General features: G+C 41.7%; 1 protein-coding gene across 1 annotated transcript in view; it reads left to right on the top strand.

Annotated features, from left to right (window-relative positions):
* Nucleotides 1-1,929: 1,929 nt before the first annotated feature.
* Nucleotides 1,930-16,606, top strand: part of SMARCA5 (SNF2 related chromatin remodeling ATPase 5) — a 48,558-nt gene continuing 33,881 nt past the window's right edge. The window contains exons 1-3 of the mRNA XM_075543746.1: nt 1,930-2,551; nt 4,658-4,732; nt 13,989-14,155. Coding sequence (XP_075399861.1) covers nt 2,375-2,551; nt 4,658-4,732; nt 13,989-14,155 — 419 coding nt within the window. The 5' untranslated portion in view covers nt 1,930-2,374. The remainder of the gene's footprint in view (nt 2,552-4,657; nt 4,733-13,988; nt 14,156-16,606) is intronic.

The following is a 16,606-nucleotide window of genomic DNA, read 5'->3' as shown; positions in this document are numbered from 1 at the left end:
ATAGTTAAAAAATGGCTGCAGAAGTACATCAACAGGGAACTTCTAAAAGTTCAAGCTGAATCCAGAAAAGGACATGGAGAGAAAGAGGCATTTGCTAGAACAGAACAGGAGGCAACTATGTGGTTTAATGTCAGGAAAGGTGTGCACCAGAGTTGTATCCTTTTATGTACTTTTTCAAACTGTAGACTGAAAACACTATCTGAGAAGGTGGACTATATGGAGAAGCCAGCATCAGGATTGGAGGAAGACTCATTCACAACCTGTAATCTACAGATGACACAACCTGGCTTGCTGAAAGGCATGAGGTTCTTGAAGTACTTCCTGATGAAGATCCAAGACGAGTCTTCAGAATGGATTAAATCAACATAAAGAAAACAAAAATCCTCACAAATGGGCCAATAAGCAACCTCCTGATAAACAGCAAAGTTTGAAGCTGTCAAGATGTCATTTTACTTGGATTCACAATTATAGCCCATGAAATACCGTAGTTAAGAAATCAGTCTGCTCTCAAGAATGTTTTAAAGTGTTAATAAGTAAATATGTCATTTGGATGACTAAGGTGTGCCTAACCAATCCATGCTATTTTCAGTGGTTTCATATGCATGGGACAGTCGGACAATGAATAAAAAATACCAAGGAAGAATTGATGGCTTTTGAATTGTGGTTTTGGTGGAGAATATTCAACATAAGGAGAGTTTAAAAAGGTCTGTGGAAAAATGGAGTTTAAAAAATAACAGAAAATTCCCACCAAGAACTTTTTTTTGAAGGTCACTGGCGTACCAGGGAGGAGATCAGCCCAATAAGGACGCTGTTTGAAACCTCGGCCTCTCTGACGGAGAAAGACGGGCTTCCTACTCCTGTAAAGGGTTACAGTCTTGGAAACTCACCGAGGCAGTTCTACCATGTCATAGATGGCCGCTATGAGGTGACATCAACTGGACACAGGTGAGGTTTTTTTTGTTTGTTTGTTTGTTTGTTTTGGTGTGCCATGCCATGCTCAAAGAAAGACCCACTCTCTCTTGGAATGATATACAATCAAAACGCTCCTTAGAAGCGATGTTACCACTTTCACTCACCTACATGTTAACTGGAGGGACCAGTTCTTGGAGGATAGCATGCTTGGTAGACCTTCAAGGAGATGGGTTGACATAGCCCATGCAGTCATGGATTCAATCACTGCAAACGTGAACGTGGTGCACGACCGGCAGTGAGCTTCCTTCTGATGTGTGTGGGATTGTTAATGACTCCGGCTGGCAAGCCTTTCACAGAAACAAAATGTATTTTCTAAACGATTGATTCACCTATGAAGTGAAGATTAAGTACCAAAATCCCAAACTCACTGTCATGGAGCTGATTTCGACTTGCATTGACCCTACAGGACAGGTTAGAACTGCCTCTGTGGGTTTGAGACCCTTTTAGGGAGTAGAAGAGTCTGGTCTTTCTCCGTGGTAGCGGCTGAAGGTTCAAGCCACCAGGGTTCCTATTAAAATCACAATACAGGACTTTTTGTTGGAGACAACAAGGAAGGGAGAAGTCACTTGGGTTAACGAATGACCTGTGCCAGAGGTACGGAGACACTTTAAGCACAGGTGTCACAAGTATTAAAAGCCAGCATAGGCCTCCATGTTTCAGTACAAGCAGCAAAATCTGAGCAAGTTTACAGGAAATGCAGCCAATCTCCGTCAGGCCAAGCACATAAGAGAGCCAAGGACCCAGAGCCCTTAAGAAGGCCAGAGGACTGAAGTCAATGGGATGCCAGATGCGCGCAAGCTCCCGGCTACCCAGAGGCTCCGCCCACTCCCTCTCCGCCCCGCCCCGCGAGCACGCTAGAGGCCCGGGAGGTGTGAGAGGCGGGCGGGGGAGGCAGAAGGGTGCGCATGCGCCTTCCGATTCTAGCGAGGCACTCCGCAGTATCGCGAGAGTTGAGAGACGGTGGCGTAGGTAGTTGTCCTGGTTGCTGGCGAGCTAGGTGGCTGCCGTAGCAAGAAGTGGAGGCGGCGAAGCTAGTTCCCAGCCTCCATCTCTTTCGCTTTCCTTTCCCTTCCCTCACGCCCTCCGCCCTCCCCTAGAGCAGCCCGCCTCCCTTGACCTCGGCGACCCGCCTGGCCCCGCCCACTCGCGCCGACGCGATTCCCGCCGTGAGGTAAGAAGCGGGGTCGAACCCTGAACACCGCCGAGGAGGCCGCCGGCCGGGAGGAGGTCGCAGGGTGCCGCTCAGGCCCGTCACCGAGCCGAGGCTCCAGGGAGAGTTCGGGGAGCCCTCTTGCCCCGCCATCGGCTCGTCGGGACGCACACCCAGGCCTAGGCCTTTGCCTCCCTCCCTCCCCGCGGGGCTCAGGCGGCAGCAGCGGCTGACGCAGACGGAAGGAACATCATGTCGTCCGCGACCGAGCCTCCGCCACCCCCGCCGCCGGAGAGCGCGCCTTCCAAATCCGCAGCCTCCGCCGCCAGCGGCGGGAGCAACGGCAGCAACAAAGGCGGCCCGGAGGGCGTCGCGTCCCAGGCGGTTTCCTCTGCGGTCAGCGCCGGCTCCGCGGACGCCGACATGGAGGTGAGGGGGCCGAGGGCGGCGTGGGGGGCGCGGAGAGCGAGCGGGTCCCCTCCCGGCAGGCTTTCCTCACTCGGCACCAAACTCGGCCTCGGGCCTTTGGGATCCGCAGGGTGCGCTCAGCCTGGCGCCCTCGTGCTTCCTCACCCGGCGCCGACTCCCTGTGGCTCCTGGACACTTTGCATATAAATTACCTGCTGCTGCTCCCGCTGCTGCAGCTTTAGCCCAACCTGGCTGCAGCGCGCCTCCGAAGAGGATGTTCCGGGTCCCCGGGGCCGAGGGGGAGCGCCCGGCTTTTGTCGCCAGGCCTCGCCAGTGTCTGGGAAGCGAGGTTTTCGTTGCCGGGAGTGGGTCCAGGGCTCCGGGCGGTGCAGCTCCTCCGGGAAGGAGGCAGGCACGGAGGCGGCGCATCCCTGGGCTCGGGCCCGCTTTCCTTCCTCGGGGTCCCGGCGGGGGCGCTATCTGTTTGGGGCAGAAACAATGGCGAAGGCCAGCGGGCCGAGTGCGCAGTGGGGATAAGCGAGGCGCAGCTGCTCCCGCGGAGGGACAAGAGGCCCCTCCCAGGCACTGTTCCAACCCCAGGGATGCAGCCAGAGCATCAGCAGCTGTCTTGGACCCCTATGTAATGGGAAGGAGTGGGGAGGGGGGCGGTGTGAGTGGATGAATTGAGTTACTGACCACGGGGTTCAGTCCAGAGCTACCCCTCTTGTGGGCCTTTGCCTCCCGCCGCCAATTCCGAGCGCCCCCCACCCCCTTTAAAATTTAAAAGCCATTTTAAATAGACTACCACTGACTGTTGAGCCCTGTGGGCCTGTGGGATGGCGACTGTGCCCGTGCTGTGGGTGGGGGTGCAAAGAGGGAGCTGCCAAGCCGGGTCTCTGGTCTGCCCACGGCTTGGCGATATCAGGGAACAAAATTGCTGCGCCTAAGATTTGTATTCTTGGTCTTGGACGGCTTTGAGATAGTTTAAGAGTCCCGGTGGCATGAGGGTTTCTGGGACTCTTCCATCCTCAAAAAGGCGAATGAAGGGAATGGTGCGCAAAGGTAGTGTCGAAGTAATACAATTGAGGAAATGGCAGCGCAGTTGTATCAGTACGTCCTTTGCCGCAGTCTTATTAAGAGTCTAATAGAATAGGAAAGCAGATTATTCTGTAGTTTGCAGTGATGGAAACTTGTTACGAATGATTGGTATTGAGTGTTTGCCTCTCTTACCGCCCCTCCACCCCCTCTCATAAAATTTTTAAAGGGTTCCTTTGGATTACCAGATCTATTTAATTTGGATTTCTGCTTTATGACTGCAGGAGGTTTAAAACTAGTGACATTGAAAGCAAAATTGTGTGCAGACAGGTTGGCAGTTTTCATCAACTTCCCCAAATGGTTTGCCCTTGAACTCTTGGATACCTTTTTTATAGCCCTGGAAATCTTTACTGTAGCAGGAATTGCCAAGCACAGATTTCTACATTTATGAAAATTATTCTGTTACCAACTGTTCTGTAATTTTTTAAATGGATGAGTAGAAGTTTGCAATGTAAAAATCGTTGCTGATTTTCGTTGTTTGGCGTTTTAGATTGCAGAGAATAAATTTGCAAGAAAAAGACATTTCATACAGTTTAAGAGTCAGCCTATTCAGTTAAGACTGAGTGCTTTGTTTTTGCAGTATCTCAAAAGATAAAGATCAGAGTGAAATGGTACTTTTCAGTTGTACAATTGTGCACTCCACAAAGCAACCATTAGAATTTTTTGATTAACAAAAGGGAACAGTCTCCCCCCATTTGATATCATATAAACCCCACTTCCCACTACAAATTAGAAAAAGAGAACCAGTTGCCCTTATGGCTTTTATTGAAGGAAATTTTATTGTAGGACTGTGATACAAGTAACAATATTGTGTTTTAATTTAGGTAATAGCCACACAGTATCTGTATTTGGTTTATATAGATTGTTATCTGCATTGTATTTAATTTCTAGATTTCGTATGAGTGTAGAAGACAGCGATTTAAGTATTAGAAAGTTTGTGACAGGAATATATGCTTAGGAAAGTGATTTGGGTAGAAATTAGTCAATAATGGTGTAAACTACTTTTAATTCCCAATTTTCCCATCCTTCCAGGAAGTATTTGATGATGCATCACCTGGGAAGCAGAAAGAAATCCAAGAACCAGATCCTACGTATGAAGAAAAAATGGTATGTTGTAGGCATGTGAATAGCCTATAATGAAAACTTTTCTTTCTTTTTTTAATGAAAACTTTTTATTGGATGGTTAAATGTATTGAACGACTTTGATTAGTTTTTCTGACTAGGGTACCAGTTAAAATAAAACATAACATGAGGTGCTGCAACTTTTGTAACAATTGTATTTACTTGTAAATTAATATTAATGAAATATAATTGTTTGGATTATGTTAACATCGAAGATTTTAACATCTCTAAGGTGAATTAAATATCAGGAAAAAGAGTTATTGAGCATTTGCTTTTCCTGTATGTCTAGCTTTGTACTCTAGATGATTAGAAAGAGATAATGCTCCTTGTGCATGGCTTTTCTTATACCCATGATTGGTTTTCTAAAAATCTATGGAAAAGGGGAATTAGAACATTAACAATTTAAACTTTATTTCTCAATATATACTCCATGGAGTTTAGGACAGGTATAGGAGATATCAGCCATTTCTGTCCATCAGCCATTTCCCATCCCTAAAGAACTGAGGTCCTGGGAATTTAGCCATGTCAGTGCAGTGTTTTTTTTACATTATTAATTGAAGAAAATGGTGGCACTAATATCAGCTGATGCCTACTGATTCCCCTTCAAATGTTCCCCAAATTGCCTTGCTTGATAAGAGAATTGAGTAGGAGGAGCATGGTTAAGCTGGGTGCTTTTCTTTTTTAAAAATTATTTTATTTGGGGGCTCGTACAACTCTTACCACAATCCACACATCCATTCATTTTGTCAAGCATATTTGTATATTTGTTGCCATTAGCATTCTCTAAACCAGGGGTCCTCAAACCACGGCCGGCGGGAGGACATTTATATGATCCGCCGGGTGTTTTTGCCCCGTTTTGTTTTATTACGTCAAAATAAGTTATGTGAAATGTGCATAGGAATTTGTTCATAGTTTTTTTATTTTTAAACTGTAGTCCGGCCCTCCAGCAGTCTGAGGGACAGTGAACTGGACCCCTGTTTAAAAAGTTTGAGGACACCTGCTCTAAACATACGCTTTCTATTCAGCCCTTGGTATCAGCTCCTTATTTTTCCCTTCCCCCCCCCCAATGAACCCTTGATAATTTATAAACGCATATCTTATGCTATCCGATGTCTCACTTCATCACTTTTCTGTTCATCCCCCAGGGAGGAGGTTATATAGATCCTTGTAATCGGTTCCCCCTTTCTATCCCACCTTCCCTCTACCCTCCTGGTATCACCACTCACCACTGGTCCTGAAGGGATCATCTGTCCTGGATTCTCTGTGTTTCCAGTTCCTATCGGTACCAGTGTACATCCTCTGGTCTAGCGAGATTTGTAAGGTAGACTTGGGATCGTGATAGTGGGGGAGGAGGAAGCATTTAGGAACTAGAGGAAAGTTGTATGTTTCATCGTTGCTACACTGCACCCTGTCTGGCTCATCTCCTCACGCAACCCTTCTGTAAGGGGATGCCCAGTTGCCTACAGATGGGCTTTGGGTCCCTACTCCGACTCCCTCTCATTCACAATGATAAGATTTTTTGTTCTTTGATGCCTGATACCTGGACCCTTCGATACATCGTGATCACACCGGCTGGTGTGTTTCTTCCATGTGGGCTTTGTTGCTTCTGAGCTAGATGGCCGCTTGTTTATCATCAAGCCTTTAAAACCCCAGACACTATATCTTTTGATAGCTGGACACCATCAGCTTTCTTCACTACATTTGCTTATGCACCTGCTTTGTCTTCAGTGATCTTGTTGGGAAGGTAAGCATCATAGAATGCCAGTTTAATAGAACAAAGTGTTCTTGGCATTGAGGGAGTACTTGAGTAGAGGCCCAATGTCCATCTGCTACATTAATACTAAACCTGTGTATGTATGTATATATATATATATATATTTCCCCATCATATATAAATGTATTTACATATGTACATGCCTGTATTTAGACCTCTATAAATGCACTTTGCCTCCTAGTTCTTTCCGCTATTTCCTTTTACTTTTCAGGATCATACTTGGTAAGTCATTTTTCAATTTTTTATTTTTATTTTTTCCAGTAAATGCTTTGGGATCTTGGATAATCCCACTTATATTAAGATTTCCATGAAAACGCTGCTCTTGTCTGTAGCTGATCTGAGCTTGACAGCTTTGAAACCCATAGAGCAGAAAGTTTCAACTTCCAGTGTATTTAGTTAGAATTGTGTAAATTGAACCAGGTGAGAGATCTTTGGTGTTGGCTGTTTTTTTTTTGGGGGGGGGGCAGTTTTATTGGCATAGCCTACAATTCAGTGTTCTTTCATACTAAGGAGAGTTGAACAGTCATCACCACAATCAATTGTTTCTACTGTTAATTATTAGTCTTCAGTTAGGGCAGTGGTTCTCAACCTTCCTAATGCCATGACTCTTTAATACAGTTCCTCATGTTGTGGTGACCTCCAACTATAAAATTATTTTCGTTGCTACTTCATAAGTGTAATTTTGCTAGTGTTATGAATCGGGCAACCCCTGTTTTATGGTCGTTCAACCCCCAAAGGGGTTGAGACCCACAAGTTGAGAACTGCTGAGTTAGGGCAGTGAACAAGATTAAATTTTTTCCTTGCAAATTAGTTTTGGTGGTCTGCCACTATGAGCTTCAGCTTTAAAATGTTCTCATCTTTTAAAAAATTATTAATTGGGAATTAATACATATGTCATTCCATAGTTCAGTTGTATCCAGCAGAATTGTACATTTGCTAGCACAATCAGTTTCCAAATACTTATCTGCATGGACTCCTTGACATCAGTTCCCCTTAGTTTGGTCACCACCATGGTACAACAACCACGCCCCCCCACGCCCCCCAATCCCGTATTCTATTTGCTCTCTATAGCAGCGCTTCTCAACCTGTGAGTTATGACCCCTTTGGGGGTCGAATGACCCTTTCACAGGGGTCACCTGTTTCATAACACTAGCAAAATGAGTTATGAAGTAACAATGAAAATAATTTTATAGTTGGGGTCACCACAACATGAGGGACTGTATTAAAGGTTCGTGACATTAGAAAGGTTGAGAACCACTGCTCTATAGGTTCATCAATCCTGGTTTCATGTACCAATAAATGAAAAAAAAATGTAAAACATACTTCAAGAGGGTAAACCCAGTGACATAACTCCTGAGATACCTCTTAATATGTATAAATACCAATCAAAATACAAACCAAAAATACAGAAAATTTGGAAACCAGGTATCTAGCATGCATCGTAGGGAATCTGCTGACAGTTTTAACTGCTTAAGTCATATTTATGCGTTTCATCTTCTATATTCAACTGTTGTACCCATTATCCTTTTTTAAAATGAGTTATACATTTTTGCATTCCTAATAGCTAATTTTGCGACCTGTTTTTAGTTTCATATATCAGCTCACATTTGACATAATGTGAACACTTTTTCTTGTACATTTTATGCTTTTCAGTCATTATCAACTGCTATCTTTTCAGCTGACTACTTGCATATTTTTATTTCTAACCCAGCTCTCCAATTATTTTCATTTACTTGCTGGATATCTACTTTAAATATCATTGTCACTGCTAGCTTAGAAGGGTTCTGAATTTATTATCTTTACCCTGTAGATCTACTTGGTGTTATTGTAGTGAATGAAAGGGCCTCTTGCTGTATGCCAACATACCCATGATCGTACATTAAGCTTTTAAAAGTAATATACGTATTTCTCTTAACTTTTTAAGTTAGCATCCCTAATTTATTTTTAAAATTTTCCTAATTTATTTTAATTGTCATCTATTTATAAATTTTGTTGCTTTCTTTCCTTTCTTTATGATATGACCTCATCCAAATTGCCTCATATTTTTGCAGAGAAATCCCAAAACTTCTTGTTGTGAACTGAGTGGAGATTTACAGAACAGATTATCGGCCCTGCACTCAGTAATTCTCTTACACATTTTGTTTCCCCTTATTGGTTGTGGTATAGCATCACTTACCTTGCTTTATGGGTTTCCTGCTTTATTCCACCTTTTCTAATTTTGAGTTTTGTCCTTGGGGTAATACCATTTGATCTTCAGTGGTTAATTATTGTAAGGTGCTTGACCTTCACTTCTGTTGTTATTCCCTTATAGACTAGTCTGTTATTTGGGTGAGAATTGAGCCTTTGGGATAAGTTCATTTCCAGACCAAAAGGGTGACTGCTAGCCATGTTATCAGGGTCCCACCAGTAAGCTTGGTCTTTATGATTTTGAATTTTGTTAAAAATTTTCACCCATGCTATCTGGGATCACTTAATCCCTTGCAGAGCAGTTGATAATGATAGTTGGGGTACCATCTATCTAGTTTAGGAGTGGGGAACCTTTTTCTTCCAAAGCACCATTTGGATATTTATAACATCTTTCTTGGGCCAGATAAGATTATCAACTAAAACACATAGCCACTAAATGTGGTTGGACATTTGATTAACTCACTGTCATGTGGTGGCTAGAACTGCTTCTCTTTGGTGAGACTTGTGATGTTAGCTGATATAGATGATTTCTCAGGCATAACGTGGCCTGAGGAGTGGATGTTCTCCAGCCTTAATCTAGTTCTTTTGGTGTAGGAATTTGGAGATTGACGTTGAGTGGTCCGTTAGTCCATTGGACTAATTGTTTCTATGTGTCTTCAATTTTCCTCAGTTTTCCTCCAGACAAGGAGGCCAATAATAGTTGTACCTTTAGATGATTGTTCATAGCTTTTACACTCCACTTTGCTGCACACCAAAGTGGACTTTGTAGACTACAGCAAAATAATCTCTTTAAAAATAGTTTTATTAAATAAAGAATAGTTTCATTGACATGGTTCACATAGTATACACTTTTCTTTTTTTTGGATATATTTTTTAAACATTTTATTAGGGACTCATACAACTTACACAATCCATACATACATCATTTTCAAAACATTTGCTCTCCACTTAAGCCCTTTGCATCAAGTCCTCTCTTTTCCCCTTCCTCCCTGCTCCCCCCTCCCCCATGAGCCCTTGATAATTTATAAATTATAGTTTTGTCATATCTTGCCCTGTCCGGCGTCTCCCTTCACCCATTTTTCTGTTGTGTGTCCCCCAGGGAGGAGGTCACATGTAGGTCTTGTAATTGGTTCCCTCTTTCCAACCAACTCACCCTCTATTCTCCCAATATCGCCCCTCACACCCCTGGCCCTGAAGGGATCATCCACCCTGGATTCCCTGTGCCTCCAGCTCCTATATGCAACAGTATATATCCTCTGCTCTATCTAGTCCTGCAAGGTAGAATTTGGATCATGGTAGTTGTGGGGGAAGGAAACATTTAGGAACTTGAGGAAAGCTGTATTCGCCATGGGTGCTACATCGCACCCTGACTGACTCATATCCTCCCATAGACCCCTCTGTGAGGGGATCTCCAGGGGCTGACAAATGGGCTTTGGGTCTCCACACTGCACTTACCCCATTCATTCACTATGGTAAGATTTTTTTTTTTCTGATGATGCCTTATACCTGATCCCTTCAACACCTGGTGATCGCACAGGCTGGTGTGCTTCTTCCATGTGGGCTTTGTTGCTTCTGAGCTAGATGGCCGCTTGTTTATCTTCAAGCCTTTAAGACCCCAGACACTATCTCTCAGCTTTCTTCGCCATATTTGCTTATACACCCGTTGGCCCTCAGCGATCGTGTTATGGAGGGGTGCACCCAGTGATATGATTTTTTGTTCTTTGGGTCAGAACCTGAAGGGTCAGAACCTTGTGATCACACAGGCTGGTGTGTTCTATGTGAGGCTTTGTTGCTTCTGAGCTAGATGGCCGCTTGTTTACCTTCAAGCCTTTAAGACTCCAGACACTATCTCTTTTGATAGCCGGGCACCACAGCTTTCTTCACCACATTTGCTTGTTCACCCGCTTTGGCTTCAGCGGTTGTGTCGGGAGGGTGAACATCATAGAATGCCAATTTAATAGAAGAAAGTCTTCATGCATTGAGGGAGTGCTTGAGTAGAGGCCCAAGGTCCTTCTGCCACCTTAATACTAAACCTATAAATATAGGCACATAGATCTATTTCCCCATCATATATTTGCATATGTACATGTCTTTGTCTAGACCTCTATAAATGCCCTTTGCCTCCTAGCTGTTTCCTGTTTCCCTTGACTTTCCTCTTGTCCCACTGTCATGGTCCATCCCCACCTGGGTTACAGCTATACCTCTTCCTTACTTTACCCTTGATCATTCCCTACCAGGCCTGCCACTCCCACCTCACCATCAATTTGGATCCCTTGGTCCCATGTCCCTGGGTTTGTTAACACCACTTCCTTACCCCCCACCTCCCCCTATCCCAAGTCCCCCCGGAACTGTGTGTCCTGTTGTTTTTCCTACAGATAGTTCATCCAGCCTATCTTATTTAGACAGACCTGCAGAGATAATAACATGCACAAAAACAAGTAGACACTTTCATATTTAAGTAGAAACTAATCTTTATGACACTTCTCTGGCTATTGTAGGAGGTTTTCAGTGACATTCCACAGTACTTTTCATCTTCACGGTGACCTTTATTGTTAATCGCTTTTCATTTCTTCCAAGGTTTTCAGTGCCAACTTTATTTCCCTGTGTTTTCACTTAAAAAATTTATTCTAAATCGGTAGTCACTTTCTCATCTGCTATTTTCTATTAGCAAGTTTTGCTATCTGCTCAATTTTTGAATCCCCGATGCTGAGCACTACTGATGAAAACTAAGTAATAGTACTGGTGGAGACCAAGGTAAATTTAGTTTTTGCTCAACTGGACATTCATTGTTGCTTAGCAGTTCCATTTCATCATTGCCATCAATTCCGTTCCACATCATGGTGACTCTAGTTCAAGGTAGAGCTGCCCCTGTGGGTTTCCAAGGCTGTAAGTCATCATCTCTTCTCTTCCCCGCTTAGCTTAGTGATTTCTACTGTACCTATGATGTCTGCATGCACAGGTTATTTCTTTTTTTGTTTAACAGGTTTTTTGTCTTTAACAGTTTTATTGGCATATGATTAACATGTAATACAAGTATTAAGCAAGACATTTGGAGCCCCTTGAAAGTTCCTTTTTTTGGAAAGGTGTGATCTTAAGTTTTACATCTCAGCCCCCCCCCCCCCAATCATGAAAGTTCACCTCAGTTAGGCTAATCATGACCATTTTTGTAAAAATTTTAGTTCCACTCCAGATCCTTAGCTCCTTAACCTTGCTTTATTTTAATTTTGAAAACTTAAGCCTTCTGACAAATTTACATAATTGAACAATTGTTTCTTTTCAGTACTGGATTGTAATGAAAACTTTACATGGAAAAAAAGTACTTCACTTCTGATAGACACAACAATTTGTTGAATTGAACAACTTTTAAAGATGATATTGCTGATTGGAAAATATTTTGAAATTGTGAAGACTAAAGTCATTTTTGAATACTGTAGAAAAGCTTTTAATGTTCAAAACCATTTCTTTAATGTCTGAGGACCCAATATCCTCTGGGTTGATTTCCAAAGCTTGTATAATTCTAAGCACACAGCTTTATTTCCTGGTCAACATCTTAGCGTTGCATGCATGTTTTGGGCTTCTTTCCCCATTGGAAAAAAAAAGTGTCAATTCAATGTTTAATCAGTTTGTAATTTTCAAAAAGGAAAAGGCTTAGTCTCCCTATGTGTAGAACATTACCAGAGAGAAATGTGTTCATCTTTCATTAGGGTTTCTCACTGCTATTATTGTACAGATTGGATTTCTTTAACAACCTTTTGCCATTGCGATGCAGTGAAATATCACATACTTTCTGCATAGTAAGTTGGTCTTAACTTTTACAGTCGTGTGATATTTTAAAGTGAGTTCGACTTTAAAAAATATGTTCCATTTGCTGCATTACAATGTTTGGATGCTTTTTACCTTTTTAAAATTCATTCTAAAAGTGGAAATTTCAAACGTTTGCTAGTAGGGAATAGTTAAAAGTGTGACAGGTGGCAGATATGAAAGGAAGGAGTGGTTTTGATACCAACAAATGAGATAATACTTCATTATCTAAAACAATTTTTAAACTGATAATTTTTTAAAAAATTGACACTAATCCAGTAGACTAACTCTTGATTGATCAATGAATTTTCCTCCTACTGTTGAATATATTTACTTTTATTGTTCAGTGTCTGACTTCTAAAACTTTTTTGTTTGGAGTGGGGGGGCTGTATTTATGATAACAAATATGGTAGTTTTATGCCTAGAATTCAGTGACAGATGCAAGGGTAAGTAAAAGCATTGCTACTACGGTTTCAATTCATGCTGCAGACAGGTTTATGTCAAACGAAATATGTTTAAGCAGTGGAAGACTAGCCTCATTAGAGTATTTAAAAAAGTCCAGTCAAACGTTGCACTTGAGGCGATTGGAGAGGTCACCGATCTAAGATTTCCAAATGTATACATGAAACCTTGATAGATTTCCGTGAAGGACACAGGATGATCACAGGGTCTTATTAGAAATTTGTGAAACTTGAAAACTGCTCAGGTGAGAAATAGGCCAGGAAAGCTGTGCCTAGGAATTTCTCCCATCATAGTGTACCTGCTTATTCATTCTTGCAAGGGGCAACAAGAGCTGTGCTGTGGATTCTGGAAATGTTACTGCATCTCATGCATTCTGCAACCCTTGTTTCGACTTTTCACGTTTTCTTTCTCAAAACATTTAAAAGGAATGCAGTTTGAGCCCCTGGATGACTTTCTGAGATGGTGTAAATTGAGTGCAGAATTGTTCGTGGAAGGGTTAGAGATAAACTTAGCATCTTCGTAAGTTTGTAGTCCTGGATGGCAGCTGTACTGAGAAATACTAGTTTCTCATTTAGACTTGCTTGATACAGGTTTCTGGGATTTTGTAGCAATAATGATTGGCTTTCAAAGACAGTCATTGAACTGTCATGATTATATAAAGTGGTTTTACCAAATTGCCACTTACATTCAGTTCCTTATTCCCATCATTTCAGATCTGCTTTCTTGCATTCATTTTGTCATTTTTAGAGTTTGATTTGAGTAGAATAATACTGGGTTTAATCATGTACAACAGGGAGAACATGCCATTATCTTTTAGTTATTCACTAGTGTCTTTGAGCTCTTATGTAGTCTCCTATGTGGCTTGTTAAAATTAACATCTTTTTGACTTTCATCCTTGGGTCAGTAATTTGTTCTTTTTTATTGCTGAGTTCATTAAATGGAGGCATCTCAAAAATTTGATAATGTGAAGTTTTATTGATGGCTGATCAAATGTATCTTTAATTTTTTCTTCTTCAGCAAACTGACCGTGCAAATAGATTTGAGTATTTATTGAAGCAAACAGAACTGTTTGCACATTTCATTCAACCTGCTGCTCAGAAAACGCCAACTTCACCTTTGAAGATGAAACCAGGACGTCCACGAATAAAAAAGGATGAGAAACAGAACTTATTATCAGTTGGCGAGTGAGTAATTTTGAGTATTCTAAATAATCTAAAAATCTAATCAGTTCTGTAAAAGCCTTGCTATTCACTACTAAGTCAATTCCAAGTGTATTAGTCTGGGTATTTTAGAGAAACAAATCCACAGAAACTCATGTATAAGAGAGAGTTTTATATAAAGGTTAAGTGAGCATCAAGAAAACATCCCAACTCAGTGCTGCCCAAGCCCACAAGTCTAACATTAGCTCGTATGTTTGTCACCAGTCCACGAAATTCTCCATCTCACAAAACACATGCACTGATGCCAACTTCAGGAGGAAAGCTGAATCAGTGAACGTGTAAGCATCTCAGCTCTGGCAGGGGTCTCCACACAGCTGCTCCAGCACCCAGGGCTGCTTGGGGGTAGGTCCATGCATCTTCTCAGGGATGTCTTGCAGGAAGTGAGCCTTACCCGCTGAAGCAGGGAACTGGCTAAGGCACCTGCACCTGGTCTGACAATCAGAAAGCAAGAGACCCGAGAACTAGAAAGGCGAGGCACACCAAGCCATTTATCTCTCTGCCCTTCAATTAACTCCACTTATTTATCGGCCAGGTTGGCACAATAAACTATTAACTATCTAATCCAAGTAATGGCGACCGTGGGTGTTTCAGAGTAGAACTGCTCCATAGTGATTTCTCAGCTATAATTTTACATAAGCAGATCTCCAGGTCTTCCACAATACTGCTTGATGAGTTTTCAGTCACCAACTAGTAGTACAGCAGTCGAAAACAAGACATTGCAGTCTTGAAAACAAGACATTAAATCACTTTTAAATTTAGCAACAACAAAACGTTTCAGTGTTGTATTTTTACTACTTCAGTTGGTTTGGCAGGAATTAGCCATAAGTGTGTAATGAAGTTGGTATGCATAATGCCTTAGTTTTATAGCGTTATATAATTTATTGGTTATAACAACCATAGTGACATATAAGAAGGGTACCAAGCATGTAGTTTTGAAAGCATGCATCATGAAATGATGTCAGGGAATGGATAGTACAAGTAATTGTAATTTTTTTTGCTTGGTATATAATATAACATAGAAAATAGATTTAGACATCTCAGTAGTAGAATTTATTGTCTGTAGATCAAACATCTTTATTAAAGATAAAAGAAAATAAAACCAAATTCAGTGCCATAGAGTCTGTTCCAGCTAATACTGACTTTATAGGATTGAGTAGAACTGCCCCTTTGGGTTTCTGAGATTTTAAATCTTGACAGGAACAGAAAGCATATTTTCTCCTGAGGAGCACTTGGTGGGTTCAAATCCTACTCACCTTAATGCGGTTAGCAGCTCAGTTTATAGCATTATATAATTTATTGGTTGTAACAACCAAGGCTCCTGATGGAAGGTATGTAGTTATAAAATGGAGAGTTTCAGAATTGGGTAGTAAGTTTTACTGAATGAGAAGCTTTGGAGAATAAGAAACCTTCAATAATAGGGCTTCAGAAAATTAGTTTTATGGAAACATATCTGACTTCTGTGGGTAATAGCTGGACATGCCTATTTAAAAAGTTTTTTGATGCGGAGTGGCGACCCAAAGCCTTTTTGTAGACCCAAATTGTAGACAATTGGACATCCCTTACAGAAGGGTCACAAAAAGATGAGCCAATTAGGATGTAGTATAGCACCAATAAAACATAGTGTTCCCCTAGTTCTTTAATGACCCATCATGACCTCAGTTCTACCTTACTAATCTGCCTGGAACAGAGCATGTGCACTGGTACAGGTAAGAGCCCACAACACGGAATCCAGGACAGATAAATAACCCCTCAGGACCAATAATGAGAGTAGTGATACCAGGAGGGGAAGGGGAAGAAAGGTGTGGGGAGAAAGGGGGAACTGATCACAATGATCTACATATAATCCCTTCCCAGGGGACAATAGAAAAGTGGGTGAAGGGAGATAGTTGTCAGTGTAGGCTATGAAAAAAAAGTTACCAAGGGATCATGAGGGAGGGAGGGTGGGGGAGGGGGATAATTGAGCTGATATCAAGGGCTCAAGTAGAAAGAAAATGTTTTGCAAATGATATGGCAACATATTTACAAATGTGCTTGACACAATGGATGTATGCATGTATTGTGATAAGAGCTGTATGGGCCCCCAATAAAATGATTTTTTAAAGTGTTTTGTGTAACTGTCATTAGAATCCTGGTGAGTCGCTGCTTAAAATCTTATGTCCAGATTTTGGGTCCAACCATATAAGAAAAGTATAATTCTTAGATAACTCTTTTTCTCTGTCAAGATACTTAGTAATTTCTAAAAACAAGGTGATAAGTTGGATTCCAGGTTAACCTAAGGTACTATACTATAACCTAAGATACAATAGTTTTTTAACTGCTTACACTATTTCAGATTTAAATTTAGTGATAACTTCTGGTATTCACTATTTAGGCTTTAAGTGCTTTTTAAAAAATGGAATATTGGTAAACTTAACA

The sequence above is a fragment of the Tenrec ecaudatus genome, chromosome 3 (assembly GCF_050624435.1).
Source record: "Tenrec ecaudatus isolate mTenEca1 chromosome 3, mTenEca1.hap1, whole genome shotgun sequence".
In the NCBI taxonomy this organism is placed as follows: Eukaryota; Metazoa; Chordata; class Mammalia; order Afrosoricida; family Tenrecidae; genus Tenrec; species Tenrec ecaudatus.
Note: the sequence above shows the minus strand (reverse complement) of the source record. Positions and strands in the feature narration are given on the sequence as shown.